At 40.5% G+C, this 27,556-nt stretch overlaps 2 protein-coding genes across 3 annotated transcripts in view; both read left to right on the top strand.

Annotated features, from left to right (window-relative positions):
* The window catches only part of LOC310634265 (aquaporin-5-like), a 381,927-nt gene that overhangs the window by 34,514 nt on the left and 319,857 nt on the right, over positions 1-27,556 (top strand). The gene's annotated exons all lie outside the window — the stretch shown is intronic.
* LOC310633416 (uncharacterized protein) lies at positions 15,506-27,045 on the top strand (the record flags this gene model as incomplete). Its single annotated transcript, XM_083351121.1, has 4 exons — positions 15,506-15,573; positions 18,957-19,112; positions 25,870-25,938; positions 27,036-27,045. The coding sequence occupies 4 exons, from the start codon at positions 15,506-15,508 to the stop codon at positions 27,043-27,045; spliced, it is 303 nt and encodes a 100-aa protein (XP_083207247.1).

Genomic DNA, 27,556 nt, shown 5'->3' with positions numbered 1-27,556 from the left:
AGATGTCCGTCAAGCATCATATTCCTGAAAAGCTCCTGTGCCAAAAAGACTTGACACTGCACTGGAGAGGAAGCAAAGATAGGTTCACTCCATGAAGGAGGAGGCCACACCCCTCTCAGTCACCATATCCTCTCTCTGAGTTCCATTAACTTGTAAGCATTTCCACTTCAAAACTGTGACTCAAATTCTTCTCTGGATTGTGGAGTTAATCGGGCAGCAGTTGTGGGGTATGTAATATCTAGAAATTTAATGGTGTACTAGATGTAGCACTTCTCTTAAATGACATTGCTGTTAATAACCCAGAAGGTGAGGTTTTATGTTTCTTTATATCTGTTAAAAATAAATGAGTGGAAATGAGTATTGTTTTTCCCTTGCTTTATATATACCGTATATCACGCGGAGAGCCTTTTTGACAGAAAACATTGTCTGATAATATAAATAAAATATTATTACAATCCTCATGCCTGGTGATCCCTTTATGCCTTGAATAGTTTAGGAATCATTTTCTTGTTCCTTTGCATTCCATTCATATGCCATTTCTGCATTTTTATAAATCAAACAAAAAATCTAAATAAAAGCAATGAAAAAGCCAAACAAAATTGCAAAGATACACATATGGAGGGAGGGAGGGAGGAAGAGAGGAAGGGAGGGAGGGAGAGAGAATAAAACCAATGGTCTTTTCTCTGTAGCTAATTATTCCTAATGCTACCAATGTACAGATGAAAATACGGTAAAAATAAAGTTTTCCCTTATCCACTTGTGTCTGACTCTAGGGGATGGTGCTCATCTTCATTTCCTAGCTGATGGAGCCAGCACTGTTCAAATAAGTTCCGTGGTCATGTGACTAGGTATAGGGGTAGGCAACTTTGGCTCTTTTATGACTCGTGGACTTCAACTCCCAGAATTCCTGAGCCAGCATGGGAGTTGAAGTCCACGAGTCATAAAAGAGCTAAGGTTGCCCACCCCTGGGCTAGGATGACTATACACTGAGGCACATAGAATGCTGTTACCTTCCCACTGAAGTGGTACCTATTTATGTACTCATATTTGCATGCTTTTGAATTGCTAGGTTTGCAGGAGCTGAGGCAAATAACCTTGCGAAGCGCTCAAGTCTTGAACTCAGGCTATCAGATTTCCAGCTGACAAGCTCAGGAAAAGTTTACAGTAGTTGAACCAGTTCAGTCTGAGAGAAATACTTGCAAAAATACCACCCAGTGCCTGTATTCAGGACATCCTACAAGTTCTCTGAACTTAAATCTGAAAGAGGAGTGCAGTTCCCACTGGAAAAGATTGGCTAACTCTTACAGAATCTATTTCTCTATCTGTAAATCCATCACAACATAAAGGAAGTTGGTTTAAGGAAACTCTTTTCCCTTGTTAATGATGTTTCACTTTCCATATTCAATTGGTTTTATCTTTATGTCTAGTGTCAGCATGAGGATATGAAAATGTGCTCCACCCCGAATTAAAGAGCACTGTCATTTGCTTAGCAATTAGCCTTCATCAAAATAAAATTTGTTTTATTAAGGTCTTCATTTGTGGTTAAATCATAGATGAGGAAGTTGACATGGGTATATTCATGGGATCTGGAGGATCAGAGGTGGGGACTATCCCTCTCAGAGATGTGCCTGTCTTGGTTTGGGGGGCAGCATCAGGCAGGAACTTGGGTGAAATAGCCATTGTCATTTGAGATATACTGCTGATGTTCAGAGGCGCTGCCTCGCAGATAATTGGATATGAGACCCTGTTTCTTAGGTTGAGCTCTGGGGACCAGTTGAGATTGTTGCTGCTGTACCACCAAGTGCATTACAGTCTCCCTCCCTGAGCATCTTGCCTCCATGGCTAGATTGGCAGTAGAACTTCTCAGGTATATTGTTTGAGGTACAGTAATTCAATCTGCCTTTTCTGGAGGTGGAGTCTGAGGTACCTTGGGATTTCATGATCACTATGTCAATCTTAGCCCTGATCCAGGTTATCGAGGACTCATCACATGACAGTGGTCACACATCTGCTCTGTTTTCCTTGTTTGGGCATTGGCAGCAGCATCTGGAACTGAAGGAGATCACCATTATTTCCACGTTATAGTAAGGTCAGTTTGATTTCAAGATGCCTAAGGAAGAGTTCTGGAAAAAGCTTGGGATGTCCCTGAAAGCCTGATGCAAAGTCCAACTAAGGCCTTAATCACCACTTGGAATGAAGGGGTGGCTGGGACCTTGATTGCACTAGGCTGCCTGTCTCCTCTCATGGATACTGGGGCTTCCTTCAGCTTACAAAGAACCTGAAGGAGATGAAATAGGAGAAGAAATGCCTGTCACTGGTGGACAACGAGAAGTAAACCCAACCAAGGACAACCTAGAACTGCTATTAAGGTCTATCAAAAGGCAGTAAGGGCAGTATTTCTCTCATGATGTCCATAGATAGTCATCCAGTACTGTACTTCCTGTAGTATCCAGTAGCCCTGCTAAAAGATATCCGTCTCTTCTTTGTAAAGGTGGAACCAAAATTTCACCCGCAATGCCACTGAGAGGAATATGTTAGACATCTGTTGGCTAAAGTTGCTTGGATTCACTTCAAGCCATACTTTAGTCATGAGGTCCCAGGTAGTTGACTGAGGCCCAGTCTGGCTTGGTTGTCTGAGATGAGTTTGATCCTGTTAGTCCTAGTAAAGCAGACAATGTTCTTGGCCACCTGTGCTTTAAATCCAGGTTAGTGAAATATATGTGATTGGGTCCTGGTGGTGGTAGATTCATCCTTGAGGAGTGGTTGGTTCTGCCCTCTCTTAAAGAGGCACTGATTCTCTTCCCAAAGAAATCACTATTGGACCTGACTGGACAATTTTCATCCTTGTCTCCAACCTTCCCTTTTTAGAAAAGATGGAAAAAATAGTCACATTGCAGCTTCAGAGAATCCTGAAATATATCAACTTGAACCCTTTCGGTCTGGTTTCAGCAGGGGAACATATATATATACCTCTAACCAGGGCTTTTTTTCTCATAGAATGCTTTTTTTTTCTCATAGAACGCTTTTTTCTCATAGAACGCTCAGAACGGAGTTCCGGCACCTTTTTTGGATGGAACCTTGTAGGGTATGCAAGGCGGGTTGTATGATGTGTGAGTTCCGGCACCTTTTTCTTTTACAAAAAAAGCACTGCCTCTAACCCTTTGGAATGGGATGTTCTCTGGGTAAACATATATGAGAATTGCATTTGCAAGAGCAGACAAGCAGAGCATCAGATTTTGGAGTGTAACTCCTAGGATTGCTTAATAGGATTTGAAGTCCAAAACTTTAGAGCAGGGGTGTCAAACTGCCAGCCTGCAGGCCGGTTGCATCATGAGGAAGCTGCACCCACCCCAGCTCCAGCGGTACATTTTTTTGTCAATTTCATTTCAAAACTTCATAAAAATGAAAAAATGACATCAAGGACCAACAGCCTGGAATAAGTTTACTCCTTAATTTATTCAGAAATTACAGCTTTTGGTCCTTGATGTCATTTATCTGTTTTTTATAAAGTTCTTGAAATTGACAATAATATGAAATTGTTAATATTCTGTTGTTGGTGAAGCATGCAATATAAATGTTTTTTGCTCTAGTTTGTGGGTCTCTGTCATTTGTTGATGGTTTCAAGAATGAAAAATTTTATGTATTGTTAAAACACTCTACTTAAAAGCAGGTTGCAATATGATGCCAAGTGTGCATTAACAATATAAACCAGTAGTTCCATATTGAATTTCCCTTCCACTGTATTGCACCACCCTAGAAATTGTTGTGTTATATAATGTCATGCATTACTCTCGGTCTTCTACCTTATTAACTATTTTTGTTGCCATATGTCACATTCCCAGCCCTGCACTTCATGATCAGAAATAAGCAGAATGAATCTACAATCCAATATTTGCTTTCAGCTTTGATCCACCTTTAGTAACAAATCCAAAGGACTGTTAATGGGAACCTCCCATTAATGCTAAGCTTCAAAGTAAACTTTTTCAAAGCTATCACTGAATCCCGACAGTTTAATTCTGCCAGAGATTAAGCTACCATGTATCCTACAAACTAATTCAATAGCATGCTTTATTGGTATTTACTTTAACTGTGACCCGGACATCCTCATATTGAATGGGTCAATTGTGTGAAAATAGGGAAATTGCTCCTGTTTAATCACACGGCTTAATCATACCAGACTCTAGATTCATAAAAATTGTGAAATCTCCACTTGGACAAGAACGTAACTTACAGTTCAGATTGGTATGTCTCTCCTTCCATGGGGTGGGGGAGAGGGGGGAATGTGACATTTACTCCTATTGTTATTCTTACTTCAAGTACCACAGAAATAGATCCCCAAGATATGTCAGAAGAAAAGCCATACCATTTAATCAAAGAGGATTAAGAAGCATTAGCTGGCATAAGAGATGGACTTGATGTGATGTGTAGCCAACTGTAAGCTCTTTGTTCTGTTCCTTGAACATGCTGTCATATTCAGAGTCCAGGGTTTCTATATCACATTGAGAAATTCTTCTCATACATTTAGCTAGGAGAAGTGTCAGAGATCTTTTTGAAACCATGGAAGGCCTAGGCCAGGGGTAGGCGACCTTGGCTCTTTTATGACTCATGGACTCATGGCTGGCTCAGGAATTCTGGGAGTTGAAGTCCATGAGTCATAAAAGAGCCAAGGTCACCTACCCCTGGCCTAAGTGGACCAACAGCCTAACCATATAAAGTAGGCATGCATAAGCTGTACCCCACCCCAAACTCCATGGGAATGCTCTCCTGAGCACTCCCAAAGTGATTGGCAGTCATTTTTCATCTGCCAGAAGAGAAATGTTGCATGATAATATATAAACTACACCTCAGTTCATTGAATTTTGATTTTCATTAAAATTAAATTAACTCAAATCAAACTGAGGATTGCCTGGATCGCCAGGACACTTTTGTGGTATTGTTGGCAAGCCTCAGTCCAAAAAAGAGTTTCATTCTTCTGACAGAAGGCAACTTATTATCTGAAGTTAGTAGGAGAAAGCTTTGCCTAACAAATAGATAAAAAGTTGCAGTGCCAGAGAATTTACCACTTTCATAAATTGCTCGTATTGGCTTTTAAAACAATTTTTTAAAAAAAACAAAGTCTATTTTCCTATTTTTCCAGTCACCTGAATCAAAAGCATGGTGCCTCAGTGGCTTAATGATGCTGGAGGTGATCTTTGCTCCAGCAATTCGAGTCCTAGCACTGCATGGTGGGGTGAGCTCCCGACACTTGCCTCAGTTTGGCCCACCTAGCAATTTGAAAGCATGTTGTATGTGAGTAGATAAATAGTTTCCAGTTCAGTGGGAAGATGAGCCAGCATTTCATGCAGACGGTCATAACCCCGATGGCACTGGACATTCCCAGATCTGACAGCCATTTGTGAGATGACTTTGGTGGAGGGAGAAGGCCCTGGATGATGCTGAGGGATGCCCTTGGCTTTCTTTCTGGTGTGGAGCTAACTAACCCTATATGCTAAATAAATAATAAGTCACCTGAATTCATCTCCAGCTCTCAAATTTTAGCTGTTTAGGAGCCGAGGGTGAAAATTTTCAATCTAAGGTAATTGAGGACAAAACTAGCTAACTCAATCCAATCCCTGAAGAGATCCTTCCTGGGCATTTTTTCAGACAGGTTCTTTTGGAGGGGAAAATGTGGAATCCATATCGTATACCCACACACATTTACACAGAGGCAACACCTAATTAAATCACACTATGTGCGATTTTAGTTCTGTTTAGAGAGCCTATTGTGGCTGAAAAGCTTGTACAATTGATTGATTAATTGATTGGCAGGAGTAAGTTTTATAACCACAACAGGAAACAATCAAATGATGCATTATTTACTTTTGGATTTCTCTTCCATAGCAGATTGTAGAGATGGTTTCCAGCCCTGTTGTTGTTATTTCATCAGAAAAAAAAGTGTAGATAAATTTATATAAAGGATAGGCATAAAGATAAGCCAAGCCCAGATTTTTATGGAACATCCACTGTAATTGTTGTACAGTATATAGAATATTTCTAGGTATGCTGCAGGAGAAAAGGGAAGTATGTATGTATGTATGTATGTATGTATGTATGTATGTATGTATGTATTTATTTATTTAATTCAATTTATATACACCCTATACCGTATCTATTTATTATTATTATTATTTGATATGCAGTGATAGGTGTACATTTAGTTTGGCCCAGTAGGATCCTTCCTTCTTATTCTTGTTTCTGTTGGGATTTGTTCTACAGAGCCAAGAGCTAAAAGATAAGTAGGAGATAAACCCTGTCCCTTTTTGGCTGTTGTCTTTGACTTTCCTGGCCCACAATACCATAAACAGTGCATATAGATCATGGATTCCTTCCTAGTTCTGAAGGATACAATTAAGATTTTATTTTTTTTACAGAAGAGGTTGAAGGAAAGGATGGGCAAGTCAACTGACTGGGCACCCAGTCTAGTTTCACTGCCCCAAAGCTTTTAAAACAACCCTTTCCCGCCATGATACTTGGATACTGTTGGGCTTACAACCGCATAGTCATTGTCATTATCCGTATTAGCTATTAAAAATGGGAATTAGCCTATAACAGCATCTGATCATTCCAAGGTTGAGGAAAGCTGTTTTAATGCTACAAATCCACATCCAATAATCGCAGCTATAAGGCTTAGAGGAATTCATCTCAGAGTTTGTTTAGAATATAGAATAATAGAGTTGGAAGGGACCTTGGAGTTCTTCTAGTTCAACCCCTTGCTCAGGCAGGAAACCATACATCATTTCAGACAAATGGTTCTCCCATCTCTTTTTTTTATTAAAAAGTTTTAAAATACATTTTTAAAAAGACAAAACCCCTCCCAACCCCCTCCCCTCTCCCCAACCCTCCCCAACACCTCCCTCCCTTCCCCCTCCCCCCTCCCCGACTTCCCAGAGCTCAATACAGGGTATAAAAATACAAGCAATCATAGTCTACCTTATGCCAACAACAATAAAATGTTAAATCTTTAACTCTTATAAAATAACTACAAGCAATTTAAATATCACATCAATACTTATTCAAATGCTAGATGAAACTTTTTAGTCCCATATTTATTCTGAATATAATCAATCCATCTTCTCCACTCCACAATATATCTCTGTTGCATTTGATCTTTCAAGTACGCTGAAATCTTTGCCATTTCCGCCAGATTGGAGACTTTTAAAGTCCACTCTTCTATAGTCGGCAGTTCTTCCTTCTTCCAATATTGCGCTACTAAAAGTCTCGCTGCCGTAATTAAGTTCAACATCAGCTTAGTGTCCACAGCAGTAGTATCAATAATAATGCCCAGTAAAAACAGTTGCGGACAAGTTCTCCCATCTCTTCTTAAAAACTTCCATTGTTGGAGCATTCACAACTTCTGGAGGCAGGTTAATTGTTCTCACTGTCAGAAAATTTCTCTTTAGTTCTAGGTTGCTTCTCTCTTTGATTAGTTTCCATTCCTTGCTTCTTGCCCTGACTTTGGAGAATAGCTTGACTCCCTCTTCTTTGTGGCAGCTCCTGAGATATTGGAACACTGCTATCACATTCCCCCCTCATCCTTCTCTTCATTAAACTACTAGACATACCCAAATCTAGCAACCGTTCCTTATATGTTTTAGCCTCCGGTCCCTAATCATCTTTGTTGCTCTTCCCTGCACTCTTTCTAGAATCTCAACTTCTTTTTCACATCATGGTGACCAAAACTGGATGCAGTATTCCAAGTGCAGCCTTACCAAGGTGTTATAAAGTGGTATCAACACATCACATGATCTTGATTCTATCCCTCTGTTAATGCAGCCTAGCACTGTCTTGGCTTTTTGGGCAGCTGCAGCACACTGATGGCTCATATTGAAGTGATTGTCCACTAGGACTCCGAGATCCCTCTCACAGTTACTACTATCGAGCAAGGTACCACCTACACTATACCTATGCATTTGGTTTTTCTTGCCTAAATGTAGAACCTTACTTTTTTCACCATTGAATTTCATTTTGTTAGTTAGTGCCCAACGTTCAAGTCTGTCAAGATCCTTCTGTATTTTGAGCCTACTTATGGAGTGTTGGCTATTCCTGCCAGTTTTTTTCCACATTTTTCACTGTACTTGATACCAGGAAATACCACAATCAAGCACAGTGAAACAAAGGACAGATAGACTAATCAACTAACCAAACTGGTTTGTGGATGAAGACATTTAATCCTGAATATACATCATGTTATTTGAATGCCAAGGAGAGGCACACACTGTTAACAAATGCAAGGCCTCCTGAAAGAGAGCCAAGGTGGCCTTATTCTGACTCAGAGTTGAACAATTCACATGACTGTGGTCTCAGGGGTGAGACTAGGGAAACACTGATGGATAGAGATGGGGCCCCATGAGGCAGAATACAAAAGGGAAGGGGAAGCAGCACCAGGAAAGCTGGAGGGGTTCAAGATTTTACTATACTCCCCATTTGTCAATCTGTAGGCTTCCCACAGGCAGAATCAATCAGATGAGCAAGCCAGTTCTTTCCCATAACTCAGGGGTAGGCAACCGTGGCTCTTTTATGACTCGTGGACTTCAACTCCCAGAATTCCTGAGCTACCACTGCCATATCTCATTCTTCAACGCACTCTACTTCACAAAAGAGAAGCCATATGATTCTGCCTTCTCTGCATACCTCGTATCCTCTGTTGGTTGCATATTCTCCTGCCTCCATCTCAACCACTTGCTTACTTTATGGCCTTAGGCATTCCCATCTTCCTCCAGCCAATCTTCCACTCCCAGTTAATAAGTGCCGAATAGCCTCAGGCTTCACTGAAAGTATTGATTACTCCATCATGTAAGACCAGGAAAGTCCAACCCGACATGACAGGATTGGTTACTGTAGACTAGAGAAGGAGGTGACAGGATTGGTTACTGTAGACTAGAGAAGGAGGTGACAGGATTGGTTACTGTAGACTAGAGAAGGAGGTGACAGGATTGGTTACTGTAGACTAGAGAAGGAGGTGACAGGATTGGTTACTGTAGACTAGAGAAGGAGGTGACAGGATTGGTTACTGTCCTTCCCTCTCCAAGGGGCAAACATCAGAAAAATAGTTCTGAATGGCTGATGCCATTTACCATAACTAAGAAAACAATCCATCCATTGAAAACAGAAATGATCTATTACAGGATTAGGCAATTTGTAGATCGCAATGTTAGATGCAACCTGATCCCTGTTTGTATAGATCCCAAAACACTCAGAAAGCAAACTGTAAATTTGGGGGGGGGGAATTACATTTATAATAAATTAGTCTAGCTTCGATATCTGTTTTCTTCAAGACTGTTAACATGATGAACACAAGAAACTAATCCACATTTTGTTCTTAGTTACCAGATTTGTTGCAACAGAACATGGAAGTAGCTTTCATTTGGAAGAACAGTATTTAAAAATATTGGAAATAGCACTGGCTGTAAAATGAACAAAGCAAAAAAAGTCTTGAAGAAGCTTTTAATTAAAGGTTATTTTATACTCCGAGTCTCAGTTTTTATTCTTTCCAGCTCAACAGTATGCTAGAAAGCAATTAGTGATAGGGGCTCAAGTCTGATTTACTATCTGCTTATCTGTCAGTAGCACTCTTGGAAAACAGAGTAAGACCAGATTTGGTGTGTGGGGAGACCCTGGCCAAAGAAAGATCAAGCTTGAAAATGGACTAGGTCAAACTAAAGGTTGCAAAGGAACAACAAATCCAGAAGAAGAAGAAAGTATCACCCAATGAAGCATATGAGAGAGGAGGCTGATATCAGCTTACCGAGATAGTCCACCTGGATAGACTAATTCTACTTTATTGTAAGGTTATATTAACAGGACTCACTGGAGAAGAGCCTAATGCTGGGAAAGATTGAGGGCAAGAGAAGAAGGGGACAACAGAGAATGAGGTGGCTGGATGGAGTCACTGAAGCAGTAGGCGTGAGCTTAAATGGACTCCAGAAGATGGTAGAGGACAGGAAGGCCTGGAGGAACTTTGTCCATGGGGTGGCAATGGGTCGGACACGACTTCGCAACTAACAACAACAACAACATATTAACAGGGTCTTGCAAGCCTGAAAGTACTTCTCTCCCCCACCATGCCTTTACTGTATATGAAGACTCACTTCTGAGATGTTTGCCACATACACATTTGTTGTGCGGGCTAAGCTGCCTCTTCTTCAACCATTCCCTTTGTTACGGCTCTTCTCCCTAAGGTCCTTCACACATTACATGGTAGGACATCTGTGAGTCAGAATGATGCCATGTCCAGTCATCCATTCTCAGTCTCCCTCCCCACCTTTCCCTCCCCCACACCCCAGTAATTCCAATCTACATCATAACCACCCAGCAGGGATTTATAAGAGGAGAGATGGCTTCAGCTAATATACAGACTTTCATATTTATGTTTACTTTTTCTGCCTAGCTTCAGAGGTCTAGTCTACTGTTGGTTTGGAGAGACACCTTGTGGGGAAAGAAAGCTGTCAGTTCCTCTGCTAGTAGGCAAGTCTTAAAACCATTCATTTAGGAACTGTTTGAAGTTATAGTGGCACTGAAAAAAGTGACTCTCACACTTATGAGTGTGGCAGCATCCCCCGAGTCACAGAATCAAAATTTGGGTGTATTTAGGACAGTTACAGTATCCTGGAATCAAGTGATCACCATCTACTACCTTTCCAGCAGACTTTTGACAAGCAAAGTCAACGGGGAAGCTAGAATCACATAACGACTACAGGATTCGCTAAACCACTCCACTAATTTGCTTAACAGGTCTAGCAAAAACATAGTTAAAATTGGCCACATTAATAACCACCTTGCTTAGGAACAGAAATTCTGGTCCCCGTGGGTAGTTATAAGTTGAGGACCACCTGTTACACAAAGAAGCTTGCTTTATCTGAGAAACACTGATGATTTCTTTGAACCTTTGGACTATTGACACAGACGTTTAATCTGTTCCCCATTGTATCCTTTATTTTAAAGGGCATCAATTGGAATGGTTCTGTGAGAGGACATAGATCCTGCAAAATGGCCGGCACCTGGGCTGTGGGTGTGCTGTCCTTTTAAGACCTCTCTCCCTAGCCAGCTCAGCAACTGGTGTCTATAAATCTGAGCAGGGACTGGAAGGGGAGTCAGAGGGAAGGTGGTTTGCATTTGTTTGGGAACCTGAAGCAGCCTAATTTATTTTTTTGATACTGTTCTCCAGAAACAGGGCCCACAAAGAGAAGATGTGGAAGAACAGAAGTTGGGGTAGAATAAAGGGAAGAGGGATAGAGTAAGTTGTGTGTACTAGCCTTTGAGTACTTGTGGCTGTGTTGCCTAGAGACCAGGTGGGATTGTGTTGACTACATTGGAGTGTTGGAGCCCACTAACCCACTAACATAAAAGAATTTGTGATAGGTCCAAAAGGGAAGGATGCAAAGCTGCAATGTAGGAAGTGGACTTAATTTGAACACATAGCCCACATGTTGCCATTTTTCTTGTGTATGTACATTGTGCTCAAGTGAGTTAGTCTACTATAGAAACACAACACAGCAGTTTAGGAAGGATCTTGGGCTTTTAAATTTTTTAATGATTTTGTAACACCATTATCCCTCTAGTTTGTTCCCCCCCAATCTAAATTTCTTCCCTTTTATTGTCCATGTCTTGTTCTAATGGAGTAAATCCAGATATAGTTCATTGATCTGTTCCAGCAACTCACCCAACCAACCTTGTCCAGATGAATGAACTTCAATTCCCAGCATTCTCAGCCTTGGTCATATTGTCTAAGAAACATAGGAATTGAAGTACCTGTATCTAGAGAAGCTTCCAAGCTAAGAAATATTGATCATGTTCTTCAGCATAGGATATGGTTCTTCACCATCTGCAACCTCTTAAAACTGAAATCAAGATCACTGCATGCAAAGTAGATAGACAGTCAATATGGGGATAAAGATTAAACTAGACCTTAACCAGAAGATCAAGAAGCAATGGCACCTTTCACTCAATGGACTGAAGATTGGATTGCACGCCACCTAGGAGCATGTTGCCTACAGATGTTAGACTTTGAATTGACCAATATAATGAAATATGGGCCTCACTTATAGAAATAAAAACAGGATAATAAAATGTTAGTTAATACAAATGCATTAAAATATATGTGCTTGAATAATAATTGCATTAGATAACATATAAAATTGTAATTAACAGCTAAAATATGTATCGTATCGTTTCATTTTTTCACTTAGAAAACACTATGGTATTTTTTTCTTTGACAATGTGTGTATTATATCTTTATGTGTTTTTCCCCCTTTTTCTCTGTTATCATTTTGACAGCAATAAATGAATGCATTTAAAAATCCAAGGGGATAAAGAGAAAGAATCCTGTCCTAGATTCTATTTGGTGCAGATTTGGTGAGACCATTTGTACTTTTTAATTTAGCAGAACATAAACAGGCTCTGCAAGAATGGAGTTCCTGCAAACAAACACAAAGGTAGAGCTTTTTTAAAGCACCAGTTTGGGATGTTATTGTATTTTTTCCTAAATTAATTTATTTGTTTTTAAAACACTGCAGTCATTAACTTTAACAGGTAAACATACATGTCCAAGATTCAAATAAAAATATAATTAATACAAATAATAAAAACAAAATTCAGCATTAATTTAAAACTGGAGTGGTATGTAAACAATTCCCAAAGACCTTTCAAAACTAATTGGAAAAAATATTCCAGAAGATTTTAATCTGCTTCTGCATGGCAGCAGGGTTGGGGGGGGGAAAGTAAGATGAATATTCATTATTTACATGTACAGTCAAATGTTTATTGATAACTGATCCCTAGCTGGGAATAGAATATTGCTTCTGTCTCTTCTCCATATTTCTATTTTGAAAAAAGTATAGTCAATACAGAATTGCTTATTAGCTTCTAATATTCTCTTCTCCATATTTCTACTTTGAAAAAAGTATAGTCAGTCCAGAATTACTTATTAGATTCTAATATCTATTATGCCTAACATCTGCATGAACCAAGTTATCACACTGCAACTTAATTTGACAGCAATCATAACAGAGGCACTCAATGATGCACTAAAATATTAGCTTAATAGGAAGTTCAGTTCATCAAAGGTTGCACTAATGAATCTGTATTTGTGAAGGTCAGTTTACGTCTACCCCAGAAGATGCCTAATTAGTAAGAGTCTCTTGTTCTCCAACAGATACTTTTTAAATGATATTAAAACAAACTCAGTGGAGGAGAAAACTCTGGAGTGAATATCATACACATCAGATGCATTCAGAATGAGAAGATTTATCCATGTCATAAGATCATGACTGGTAATATCCACATGGCAATGTCCAATCAAACTGGAGAGGAAGCAAAGGAAAAAATTGCCATTCAAGTTTTAACTACTTTTCTTCCTGCATCTTTCAACCAGATTTGCAGGGCATGATCCTTCAAACACAGGGCACTTTCAGATAGAGCTCAGACTATTTTAGTGTCCTTGCACAAAATCTCACAACAATTCCACAGTCTTCCTCATGAAACTCTACAAGATTTGGGCCACCTCGGCTGAAATGTCACAAGACTTCAGCAACCTCAGCAGATTTCAGAAGATTTTTGTTCAAAATCTTGGCTCGTCTGTGGTTGCATAAAGATATTTGAGGCCAAAAAAATAATGGATGGAGACTCCATTCAGAGACGTAGGAGGATAACCTATGCCTCATTAACTGGAACATCAGTTGGCACTTTTTTCCAGAAAATATAAAGGATACATGGAGGGGAAATAATTCAGATGAACATATTTTTCAGGTTATTGTAACAATATCAGCCCAGTCCTTACAACATAAGATTTTATGGATTAGAAGTTATTTCCTCAAATGTATACTGGATGACCTCTTTTATTGTTGACAGGAGTATATAGATTAATATAGCACAGGGTGAATATGAACAAATGGTGGAGCCCAACTGTCTGACTGTTGCTTTCTAATAAAAGGTAAAAGTTCCCCCGCACATGCGTGCTAGTCGTTTCCGACTCTAGGGGCCGGTGCTCATCTCCGTTTCAAAGCCAAAGAGCCAGCGCTTGTCCGAGGACGTCTCCGTGGTCATGTGGCCGGCATGACTAGACGCCAAAGGCGCACGGAACTTTCTAATACAAATCCCCAATATATGCCAGATTAAGAGAGGCCTATATTTTTCCTATGCTTAGTTAATATCTGAAAGATGGTGGATTTTTTAATAGGGCAATACATAATGTTGTATAGGACAAAACACATGATGTTCTTTCTCCATCAATTGCACAAGACATTTTGAAGGAGTTGGTTGGCTTCATCTTCTCTGTGGAACCACTAATAAAGTAGAAGGAGATGAAAGCAAGGAGAAATCCAGTAATGATTCATAAGTGACCTATCCAAAATTTGGAACACTAATGACCTACCTGTCATCCCTTAACATTCTACTAACAAGCTTAAAAGCACTGGTAAGAATAGCGTTAAGCCACAAAACAGCTCATACAAAGAAAAGGAACACAGGATTTAAGGAGCAACTTTCATCTTTTAGAAGGTAAGCACTATATGCTTCATCCCATTTAATACTACCTGTAGCATGAAAGGATGCATTATCATGGTAAAAAAAAATCTATTTGTCAGACAAAGTTGGAGGAGAATCTCTTATTCCCACCATGTTCTAGTTTTCTATTAAATCAAGAATGAAAGAATGTTGTTTGTTGTCCGTTGAGGACCTGAGAGGTTGTCTTAGATGGAATAACATAAGAAACATGAGCTATTTCTCAGATGTCAGTGTTTGTATCAGTTTAACTAGAAATCCTCTGCATTGCTTATGTTCTGTCAGTGATATGAGAAAGGCATATCTCATGATATATGGATACGCAGCTTATTAGATTGGATGCCTCTTTTCCTAAGCAATCAAGGGAGTTACAGTATTACAATCATTTTTACAGTAAAACAATCATATAGTAAATGGAACCGTTTGGAGAAAAAACACCAGGTTTTGTTCACAAGTTTTTAACATAACTCAAAGCTCTCTGTGTTTAGAAGACAGTGGCCAAATCTGCTTCAATGTTCTTTTGCAGTCACAGATTTTAAAAAATAAAAATAGTAAAAGAAGAGCAAAATGGAGATGAGAGTACACTGGGCAATGATTCCCATCTTCTGATCACCTTCGTTGAGGATGAACTTCATTATTGTTCTTCCTGTGTTAGAAATTGCCAATTCCTCTAAAATAATGCAAACATGAATCAACTTCTGACCAACTAATTTAGTTTAATTATTTTGGATTTTTCTGCTTAACCTTGAAAAAACTGAGTATACAAAACTCGGATTGTAAGCTCAATGCTTGCAAGAACAATTTCAACTCATCTCTGGGATAATGAAAAGCTTGAACTGTGTTTTCTTATGAGCATCCAGTCCTAAGCTGGTAGGAAAGTTAAAAGTGTGGTCCAATTCTTTTTCATGCTTTTGTTTGCCATGCTTCATAAGATCTGATGAAGAAAACATGGTGGATTTGTATCTGTGCCATGGTCATTGCAGCTTTACTCCCTGTTAGCCGGCAAATGATCCTGAAGGATTCAATGGACGAGTCCAGGTATGGAAAAACTTTTAATATATTTGTTTTGAGTTGGGGGTGTACGGGGAGAGGGAAGAATTGCAGAAGCCTCAGTGTTTGCCAACTTCCTACAGAAATCTTCTGCAACCTAAATTTGGGGAAAACAAAATTTGAGGAAGGCAGGGAGAGGAGAGAAGGGAGTGGAAGGAAGGTCAGTGGGATACCCTGCAGTAGATAGGATGGGACAAGGAGTGAAGGAAAAGGTGAAAGTGTAAGAGACTGCCAAAAATTATGATGAGAACAGAAGGGAAAGGTTGGTAGGGTAGCACATACAACCAAAACTTTATACCAGGGTCCTATTACAGACATATCAGTAGAGAGTTCCGGGGATTTTACGCTGGAGAACAATTTCAGGATATAGAGTTAGTTTTATACTTGCCCAGATGTGTGCCACGAGACTCCAAGGAAGGCATTTTAGCAGAACATAAACAGGCTCTGCAAGAATGGAGTTCCTGCAAACAAACACAAAGGTAGAGCTTTTTTAAAGCACCAGTTTGGGATGTTATTGTATTTTTTCCTAAATTAATTTATTTGTTTTTAAAACACTGCAGTCATTAACTTTAACAGGTAAACATACATGTCCAAGATTCAAATAAAAATATAATTAATACAAATAATAAAAACAAAATTCAGCATTAATTTAAAACTGGAGTGGTATGTAAACAATTCCCAAAGACCTTTCAAAACTAATTGGAAAAAATATTCCAGAAGATTTTAATCTGCTTCTGCATGGCAGCAGGGTTGGGGGGGGGAAAGTAAGATGAATATTCATTATTTACATGTACAGTCAAATGTTTATTGATAACTGATCCCTAGCTGGGAATAGAATATTGCTTCTGTCTCTTCTCCATATTTCTATTTTGAAAAAAGTATAGTCAATACAGAATTGCTTATTAGCTTCTAATATTCTCTTCTCCATATTTCTACTTTGAAAAAAGTATAGTCAGTCCAGAATTACTTATTAGATTCTAATATCTATTATGCCTAACATCTGCATGAACCAAGTTATCACACTGCAACTTAATTTGACAGCAATCATAACAGAGGCACTCAATGATGCACTAAAATATTAGCTTAATAGGAAGTTCAGTTCATCAAAGGTTGCACTAATGAATCTGTATTTGTGAAGGTCAGTTTACGTCTACCCCAGAAGATGCCTAATTAGTAAGAGTCTCTTGTTCTCCAACAGATACTTTTTAAATGATATTAAAACAAACTCAGTGGAGGAGAAAACTCTGGAGTGAATATCATACACATCAGATGCATTCAGAATGAGAAGATTTATCCATGTCATAAGATCATGACTGGTAATATCCACATGGCAATGTCCAATCAAACTGGAGAGGAAGCAAAGGAAAAAATTGCCATTCAAGTTTTAACTACTTTTCTTCCTGCATCTTTCAACCAGATTTGCAGGGCATGATCCTTCAAACACAGGGCACTTTCAGATAGAGCTCAGACTATTTTAGTGTCCTTGCACAAAATCTCACAACAACAATTTGCCAAGGAAGGCAAATTCAGAGGCTTTTTCAAGAATCAGTTTTTGTAAACTAGTAGAAATAGATGTACAACTTTTGCTTTGTGATCAATAAAATATAAGGCAAATAAATGTTAACAATATTTTAACAATTTACAGTAATAAAAGGAGATCCTATGTACCAACCGAAAGATGAACAGGAGTGTTGCAATGTGACAACTGGACAAATATAAATAAAAGCATACTTTTAGGGACACATTAACAATCCTTCTTCACAAACCAACTATAGAGTTCAACTTCATTCTCTTTTTATAACTAATTCTATTATTGTCTTGTTCCTTGTCATTCATTTTATGTAAATATATCGCATGGCATTGTTTTCATCAGCATATGGTAACCTGGTTGAGATGGTGTGATGATTCTCTTGTTAGTCTCATTGTTTCAGTTGATATATTAAATATAGAAAATTTTAAAGAGGAAGGTAGACGAGCCAGTAGGAGATAGAAGACAGCAGATCACTTTCCCTTTTTGAAAACCAACTTATTCAAACTCTATTAATAACTGATTGGTCTGTTTCAGTTCTATTGACTGTATCTCCGAGCAATCCCAATCGGCATATCCAAAGTAATGGTAGTTTGTGTCTTGTCACAGACCAGTGACACCTTTGGAGGAGAGTTGGATCATAGGGTAATTTCAGATAACTCGATGGAAGAAGACAAATATTTTTAAAAAATGCTAAGTGAAAAATTCTAAATTAAAGAGTTTGTTTGTTTAATTTACCAGATTTATAAGACTACTCAGTTGAGGACTCTAGGTGATGTGCAAGTTAAATACAGCACCTAATGCAAGGAAAAGAGCATACACCAATCCATGGATGCCATATCATTTAGGGGGACACATTACCTACCTTTTCCTCAGATTCTGGGGAAAAACAGGTCTTCAAGGCCCATTTAAAGGCTTGCATGGTTGGGAGTATCCAAACCTCTGGGGAGATATGATCCCAGGAGTTAGACGCTGAGATAGAGAAGACATACTTCCTGGTTCCATTTTCCTCAAAGCAGCCATGTTACATAAGACTACCAAGCCATAACCATCACTATCTGCATCACCGCATTCTGGACCAATTGCAGCTTCTGAGTAGTCTTCAAGGACAGCTCCACATAGGGCATATTGCAATAGCCCACTGAGTAACAATGAGGAGGCATTCCTGGTTCAGGAAGAGGTGCAATTAGTGTAACAGATAAATCCGAGTTATGGCCTCAAGGGCGAGCTGCAAGTCTAGAAAAATGCCCCAGCTGCACACCATTTCTGTCCAAGGGAATGCAACCCTAAAATTCAGAACTAAAACTGGAAAAATCATGGCAATGAAATAACTAGGACACCACAGACATGATAGCTAGTGAGATCTTATTAGAATTGGCCAGCACACCAAATTCAGCCATTTTTTTAAAAAAATTCAAAAGATATTATTTTGCTGTTGGCCATCAGTGGGCACCATGGTGTTTCGAGGGGTGTGTAGCACACCTAAAAAAAGAGCAGGGCTTTCATCACCTTTACCTTTTGACACACATATCCACCCCGTGAATGTCCTTGCTGGGCACAATCAAGAGTACTGCAGACACTACGACACCCATTGACAATTTTAAACTATATCAGTGTCATTGCTGACTTATCAGTTATATCATATTACTTTGTGGTTTTATTCTATGTATCAAAAATTATCATCACATGCTCTGGGACTAGAACAGGGGTGTCCAATCGTGACAGTGGCTTCTCTAGTATTAGAAATGTGTTGTTGGTGTACAATTGCAAGGAATAAAAGTACTGGGGGTTTTTTTGGGGGGGGGAGAATGCATAATGCAACTCATTCTTGGCTTTCACTCAGGTGGCAGCAGTCTTACAACATGAAAAGTGCCCACAGCTTTACTTCTGACATCAAACGCCATTCTGAAGGGACCTTCACCAGCGATTTTACTGAACATTTGGACAACATGAAGGCCAGAGATTTTGTGCATTGGCTTATCAATGCCAAACGATACAGGTAGAAAATGGTGAACTGTAGGAGAAGGACAGGTAGACCTTGAGGACTGAGGCTACAGTCCTTACAATCTAGGCTCTTGGTGTCAAACTCCCAGCCCCCAGGTCGATTGCATCATGCAGAGGCCACGTCCACCCCAGCTCCGCCAATGTGAAAAAAGTCGTGACATGTCGCGACACATCACATAATGCAGCAAGTTTGACACCCGTGTTCTAGGCATTCTAACTCTAACCCCTCTTCAATCCCGTTAACTCTTATCTAGCACCAATTTAATCCTGACCGTTAGTTGACTAGATTCTTGCACAAGCAATAAATCAGTTTAATTGGACCTTAATGTATGGGTCCTGATTCTTCATGCCTGTTATGAACCTTTTCTTTCCCATCTAGGAAAACTATCTTTTTTCCATCATAATATAGTTATTTCACTTATTATTCCAATCCATGGTATAACACAATGTTCAATTATCAGGTGAGCAATTAAAACAGTAGATGAAGAAAAAAATGTTAAGCAATATATAAAACAAATTCAAAAATTACATTAAAAAGATAAAATTAATTACATTTAATGACTCTATGAAAGAGCTATGTATGACATGAAAAATCTTGGATATGAATTTGATTTTAAGAGAGAAGAGCCTCTCAAGTAACATTGTACTTTCTTTTTCTTCTTTCTTTTGATTTTATTTCTTGAGATGAGTAATATAAAAGAGTTGGAATGGCTTATATAAAGGAAATGTTTTAGTTATTTAAAGGTGATTAACTTTAAGAAAATTACAATGGATTTAAAAATGTTTTGAATAAGAGTTAAAAGACTAGAGGACTAGATTTATTAAATGGAATATTTAAAGATTAAATATATTTTTAATAATGGTAAAAAGAATGAATTTTTTTGGAAATAAATATGTATTAGTTTATAGGAAATAGGGATTTTAAGTAGCATACTATCTTTTTTTATTCTTTTTTCTTTTTTAGTCTTATTTATTCCTTAAGAAAGGTAAAAGTATTGGGTTGGCTTACATGAAAAAAAAAATAGACTTAAATATTTAAATGTAATTAACTTTGAGAAAATCTTAACCAGTTAGAATGTTTTGAACATTGTGGGAAAAACAAATGTAAACAAGAACTGTAAACAGGATCTATGATGAGACAACCAGAATGTATAGATATGAAAGGAATATTATATTGATGTGATTATTATCTGTAGAAACATTAGAAAACTTTTATATTCAATCATCATTCACTAAAATAACAAGAATTGTATTAACTTAAGGTTGGTAAAAGAGAACATTATGGGAAAGAGTGGATTATAGATTATAGATTATATAAATCAACTGTTAGTGAATGTTTCTTAAATGTAAACCCAGACAACACACTGTTTACCGAATATTAAGGTGATTATGTTAAAAAAATTAATAAAACATATTAAAATGACCGACTCATGAGGGAGGCCACACCCTTGACCTAGTTTTCTTATCTGGACGGTGGTTAGATGATCTTGGTGGGGGCTCTCCAATTATTATGCCCCTGTCATGGACCGATCATCATCTCCTGCGGCTGGTCTTCCGTTTTGCCACCCCCCGCCGTGGGTGTTTGGAACCAATTAAATGGTACCGCCCCAGACGCTTAATGGATCCCCAGAGGTTCCAGGCAGCGCTGGGGTCCCCACCTGCCTCCCTTGCTCACAGCTCGGCAGATGCCTTAGTGGAAGCCTGGGAAAGGACGGCCACTGAGGCTCTTGACCGAGTTGTACCCCTGCGGCCCCTGACCCGGTGCAGATCCCGTCGAGCTCCATGGTTCTCTGCGGAGCTTCGGGAGATGAAGCGTCGGAGACGGGGCCTAGAGAGCGGTTGGAGGTCCAGCCGATCCGAATCCGACCGATTGCGACTAAGAGCCTACATTAGGTCTTATCTCGCTGCGATAAGGGAGGCGAGGTCTAACCACTTCGCCACCCTTATCGCGTCCGCAGATAATCGCCCGACCGCCCTGTTTAGGGTGACTCGCTCCCTCCTAAATCAGGAGGTGAGGGAGGATCCCTTGCAGGGTCGTGCCAAGGAGTTTAACCAACATCTGTCGGACAAAATCGCTCGGATTCGGACCGGTCTGGACTCTGACTGGGCAGAGTCTGACGATCAGGACACTGGCGGTCTTGTCGATATCATCTGGGAGGAGTTTGATTCTGTGACTCCGGAGGAAGTGGACAGGATCATGGGGAGGCTGAGCACCACCACGTGTTTATTGGACCCGTGCCCTTCCTGGCTGGTTTATGCAGCCCGGGAGAGGACACGCAGCTGGTTCCAGGCAGTTATATCGGCTTCTCTGAGTGAGGGTAGCTTCCCCGCCGTCTTGAAAGAGGCGGTGGTGAGGCCCCTCCTCAAGAAGCCTGCCTTGGACCCAGCTGTATTAAACAACTTTCGTCCTGTCTCCAACCTTCGCTTTCTTGCGAAGGTTGTTGAGAGTGTGGTGGCGCATCAGCTCCCTCTGGTCCTGGATGAAGCGGATTATCTAGACCCGTACCAATCGGGTTTCAGGCCCGGGCACAGCACGGAGACGGCATTGGTCGCGCTGGTGAATGATCTCTGGAGGGCTCGGGACAGGGGATATTCCTCTGTCCTAGTCCTATTAGACCTCTCGGCGGCTTTCGATACCATCGACCATGGTATCTTGCTGCGGCGTCTCAGGGGATTGGGAGTGGGAGGCACAGTTTTACAGTGGTTCTCCTCCTATCTCCAGGGACGTTCGCAGTCGGTGTTGGCAGGAGGACAGAGGTCGACCGCGAGGTCTCTCATTTGTGGAGTTCCTCAGGGGTCGGTCCTCTCGCCTCTCCTGTTCAACATCTACATGAAACCGCTGGGTGAGATCATTCGTGGCTTTGGAGTTGGGTATCATCAGTATGCTGATGATACCCAACTTTTACTTTCGACCCCAAACCACCCCAGTGATGCCCTCAACGTGATGTCCCGGTGCCTGGAGGCGGTTCGGGTCTGGATGGGGAGGAACAGACTCCAACTCAACCCCGACAAGACTGAGTGGCTTTGCATACCTTCATCCCGGGTTTATTCGGATGTTCCACCTCTGGCTATGGGGGGTGAACTATTACCCCCCGTAGATAGGGCTCGCAACTTGGGAGTCCTCCTAGATTCACGGCTCACCTTGGAAGACCATATAGGAGCTGTGACTAGGGGGGCCTTCGCCCAGGTTCGCCTGGTGCGCCAGTTGCGGCCCTATCTTAGCCGGGATGATTTATGCACGGTCACTCATGCACTTGTGTCCTCTCGTCTGGACTACTGCAACACTCTCTACATGGGGCTGCCCTTGAGGACCACCCGGAAGCTCCAACTGGTACAGAATGCAGCCGCGAGAGTTGTGTTGGGAGTCTCCCGATACTCCCACGTTACACCGCTGCTCCGTGAGCTGCATTGGTTGCCAGTTGTCTTCCGGGTGAGATTCAAGGTACTGGTAACAGTGTTTAAAGCCCTTCATGGCATGGGGCCGGAGTACCTTAGGGAGCATCTGCTGCCGGCATCAAGCTCCCTGCGCCCTGTGCGTTCCCACAGAGAGGGCCTCCTCAGGGTGCCACCGATCAGAGAATGTCGATTGGTGGCCCCCAGGGGGAGATCCTTCTCTGTGGGCGCTCCGGAGCTGTGGAACCAGCTACCGGTAGAGCTCCGGATGGCGCCCGATCTTCGCTCCTTTCGTCGCGATCTCAAGACGTTTCTGTTTGTTCAAGCCGGCCTAGCCTGATGGGGATTGGTGGGGTTTTTTAATTTTGTGCTTTAATTTTAACTAGGTGTTTTAGAATTTTATTCCAACTGTTTTAATATGGGCAATTATTTAATCTTGTTTTAATGTTTGTATTTAGTATTTTATTCTGCCCTGTGAACCGCCCTGAGTCCTCAGGGAGAAGGGCGGTATATAAATATTATTAAATTAAATTAAATTAAATTAAAAAAAGAGAAACAGCTATGTATGACTATCAGCTTCAGCTTGAACAAAACTGCCAGCCTCCATGGGACAACCATCTTCTAGGTTTTTAAATAAGAATTCAGTTTTATTTTTTTTGTTAGAAGTTATTCTAAATACATTCAAATATGTCTAAGAACATTCAGCAGAGTTAAACTGGGTGATACAAAAGGTAGTGAGGGATGTCCTTTAAATTGCCATGCGTTTCAAAATAAAGACTGATGTGTCTAAGGAATATTATAAGGAGTCCAAAGCAAAATGATTCTTGGAAATCATCTCTCGTGTTTAAGCAGATGGTGATTGAATAGTATAGATGATGATCAATTCTAATGATTGGTCAATGGATGGTTTGTGGTAAAATTATGATTTCAAACCGCTTGTTGTTTAATAGCTGTATGAAAAAGCTTTTCCTCACTGTAACTGGTTCGTTGGGATCCTTATCTTTATTAAGTTAGATGTTTGTTAGATTGTATTTGTACCCAAGATGCAGTTCACTCTTCAGTATAATCTAATTCCCTTCTCACCTTTTCTCCTCTTGCTCACCACACTGTGTGTGCAGCATGCAAGAGTACAGACTACAGGATACTTGCCAAGCCTTCCCAATTCTTGTGTAAAATAATGGGAGCTGTTATGTATGAGGGTTTAAGAGATACAGTAAGCCGCAGCATAGCCGATAGCACCAGGTGGCGCTGTACTGAAACTGCTGTGGCTGGTTAGTTTTCGGCGGGAAACTAAGGTTTAAACTGATTGGCTGAGAGCGTACCTGGCCAGGTATATAAAGGTACCGGTAACCCCTAGTTCCCCAGTACAGTTTCTACCACCAATAAAGAACTGCTATGCTGTACTCATCGGCCTGGCATCTTTCCTGCGTTCCAGAACCCACTATGCAATAGGAGCTGCAGGCAAGCAGCTCACAAGATCATCAGATTTGAGAAACAAAAGCCCCAGAATCAAATCAACGCCTTCAATCAAAGGTTGATTTGTTCACAGACTAGTCTCCAATTTCCCCAGGATTGATTTAATTGATTGATCCTAATACTTTAGGACAGGGGTAGGCAACCTCGGCTCTTTTATGACTCATGGACTTCAACTCCCAGAATTCCTGAGTAGCTGACTCAGGAATTCTGGGAGTTGAAGTCCATGAGTCATAAAAGAGCCGAGGTTGCCTACCCCTGCCTTAGTAAAACCCCAAACAAGACAGAAATGCATTACCCAAAAGGAGGACATATGTGGGTATAATGTGTGTGGGCTTAGATATGCAAATCTATACAAACAAGATACCCCCCCCATGTGATGCAGTGTAAAGGTATGTGGGAATGACTTTGGAAGACTGGGCAAAAAGACACAGGCTAAGAAAAGGTCAGATATAAAGAGCCTGCAAAAGGAATGTGGAAGGGACAAGAAGCTCAGAAGAAACTCGCCCTAGTATCTTTAGCATTAAAGGGGATGTGTGTGTGTGGTGGTGGTGGGGGAGAATATACTTTCAGACTTGCAAGATTCTGTTAATATAATAATACGAGCTATTATTAATATAATATTACAATAATGTAATATTATTGCATGGCTCCGGATCACATACAGGAGCACCTGCTGCCGGCATCAACTTCCCTTCGTCCAGTGTGCTCCCACAGAGAGGGCCTCCTTAGGGTGCCATCGGTCAAAGAGTGTCGACTGGTGACCCCCAGGGGGAGGGCGTCCTCTGTGGGCGCGCCAGACCTTTGAAACCGTTTACCGGTTGAGCTCCGGATGGCTCCGGATCTTCGCTCCTTCCAACGTGACCTAAAAACATACTTATTTGAACAAGCCGGCCTGGTCTGATGGGTTTGGGGTATTTTAATATTATTGTATTAATTTTATTGGAATTGGGCTGCATTATTAATTTTTTTAAACTTTTGTATATTGTATTTTTATTGTATTTGCCCTGTACACTGCCCTGAGTCCTTCCAGAGAAGGGCGGTATAGAAATTAAATTAAATTAAATAAATAAGTAAATAATGTAGAATTAGCTCAGCTGGCCATATTTCCTGCAGTGTATGCCTCCCAGCATACACAAAGGACAGCACAGCAGGAGGCTGATGGTGCAGATCAGCAGAGGGGCTGGACAGCTCCGGGCGATGACTGCTCACTCAGGATAAGCCTAATGACTTAAGCTGTTGACAGCCCCAGGCATGGTCAGCCTGGTGGGAAGCCAGGATCTACACCCATTGTCACCTGCACTGGCAGGAAGCCCAGGTTTGAACTGATTGGATGCCATCCACCTGGGCAGGTACAAATAGACACCAGGCTTCCCTGTTTCCCCAGTTCATTCTGTTCAGAATAAACTCTTCTTCACCCCAGCTCTGTGTCCATCTCTATGTGAAGCACGCGACTTTACATTTCCTCGCTGGTCTGCTTTGCAAGGTCAACATCCACAGATAGCTTATTCTGCAAATGACAGAATAGATAGGAAAAAAATACCTATATCTAAAAGACAAAAGACTGCTTATTTTTTTAATAGTCTCTAGTCTAGATAAGCCTTCCCATTAAGGAAGCCAGTCTTAAAAATGAATACTGACCTCCCGAAGAGCTCTTCAGGATATAATATTCTGAATATCTTTTTGAGGATGATATGTATCACCGTGAATCAGCCTTTCAGTTTTGGCTATTCAGAGTAGATCTAGCGCTTTCAGCAGGCAATTCTCTTGGATTTCCACCTGGAATTAAGTTCCACTGAATGAAGTGTGACTTACTTCAGAGTAGACCTGCTTAAGATGACAACATTTTTGTGGCTGTCATAACCTTTGCCTCATTCTTTTTACAGCTCTACAAAGCGGTTCATTAAAGAAAAACCCTTCTTCTTAGGCTATCCACCTGGCTCTTTCTGGTTGAGGTAAGGCTACATTAGGTAAAATATAATACTGCATATTGATGCTTAGGTTCACATTTCTCTATCTGTTTCTCAACCTCAGAATTCTGGGAGTTTGGGGGGTTGAAGTCCACACACCTTAAAGCTGCTGTGGTTGAAAAACACTGTTCTATCTGAAGGCCTCTCTCTTTCTGGGAAAAGACGGAAGTGCACGTTTGGAAAAATGGACTAAAACTGGGAAGTCCTCAGCTGAATTCCTCGCCTAGCTTTGAAGCTCACTGAATGCTAGTAGCCAAAGCTAGTTACACACTTCCATCCAAACTTCCTTCGTAGGATGGTTGTGAGAATGAAATGGAGGCAGGAGGTCAGCTGTGGCCACCTTCGCCTCTTTTGGGGGGAAAAATCAGAAAAAATACAAGAAACGTATGAAGCTTTCTGGATCTTTCTAAATTGCCTTTAGAAGCAGCACTTTCCACATGGGTAGTCCTCAACTTGTGGCTGGTTGCTTAGCAACCATTCCTTTATGGTGATTTGGCCTTATGACCCACTACAGAGGCACTGCAACAGAGTTCCAGCCATTCCCATGGTCATGTGATCCGTGATCTGGGTGCTTGGTGTCTGGGATGCAATTACGACGTTGCAATGAGCTGCAGTTGCATGGACACAATTTCGAACAGTCCTTGCCAGCTTCCCAACAGTGGAGAAGCTGGTCAGATCATGGTCACATTACTAACTTAATGACCTGCACAGTTCTTGCTTAAAGATGGCAACCTGATCTGCAAAATCTGCTGTTAGTAAACAGTCCAGTCACGTGACATCATACTTTATGACCTCGTTGCTTAGCAACAAGAATTCCAGTCCCAATTGTTGTTACTAATCAAAAGCTACGTGTAGGGCTGATACAATTGTCCCAGTCTTTCTATGCTGAGAAATTGCTCAAATCTCCTAAATCATCAATTCTATAATTACAGGGAGAGACAGTGATCCAAATGGCTTTGGTCAAGCCAAATGAATAATAATTTCTCATCATTATTGTAATTTTTCTAAAATGCACTCAGTAGTTCAAAGCAATTTGTACGGAACATCTCAGTGTCTTCCTGATCATTCTGTCTCTTTTACAGGTACAATTAAAAGGATAATATAGAAATTTCCATCTGCACATCCAGCAATGAGAACTTCTGATGCTCGTTTTCTGTTGTTTCCAACTCAGTGAATTACAGATACTTCTTTCTCTTGTTGCTAAATATATCTACAATAAATGTCATATTAAACATACCTTATTATATATAGTCTGTCTGGGAAGGCATTATCCAGTCGTTTTGCCTGGATTGGCCATCTATAGCAAACTACTATCATGTATTGTTTCCTCTTTCTCGTTTTCTTACACAGATAGTTTGAGTGGACTTTCACACTCATTTCTGGATCCCAATATATGTGTGCAATTTCCTCCTCCTCCTCCTCCGAATATTAACTAGGGAACGTTGATATACATGACCCATCCATAAGCACTTATTGGTCTAGATCAGCTTTTCCTTCAGAATGAAAACACTGAGTAGGCAGGAAGCCCACTTCATTGGAGACTTGTCAACAATTAAAAAAAAAGATGACATGCACCAATCAGAGAACGATTAAAGCAGAGAGT

This window comes from Vipera ursinii, assembly GCF_947247035.1.
Source record: "Vipera ursinii genome assembly, chromosome: 2".
Classification (NCBI taxonomy): Eukaryota; Metazoa; Chordata; class Lepidosauria; order Squamata; family Viperidae; genus Vipera; species Vipera ursinii.
Note: the sequence above shows the minus strand (reverse complement) of the source record. Positions and strands in the feature narration are given on the sequence as shown.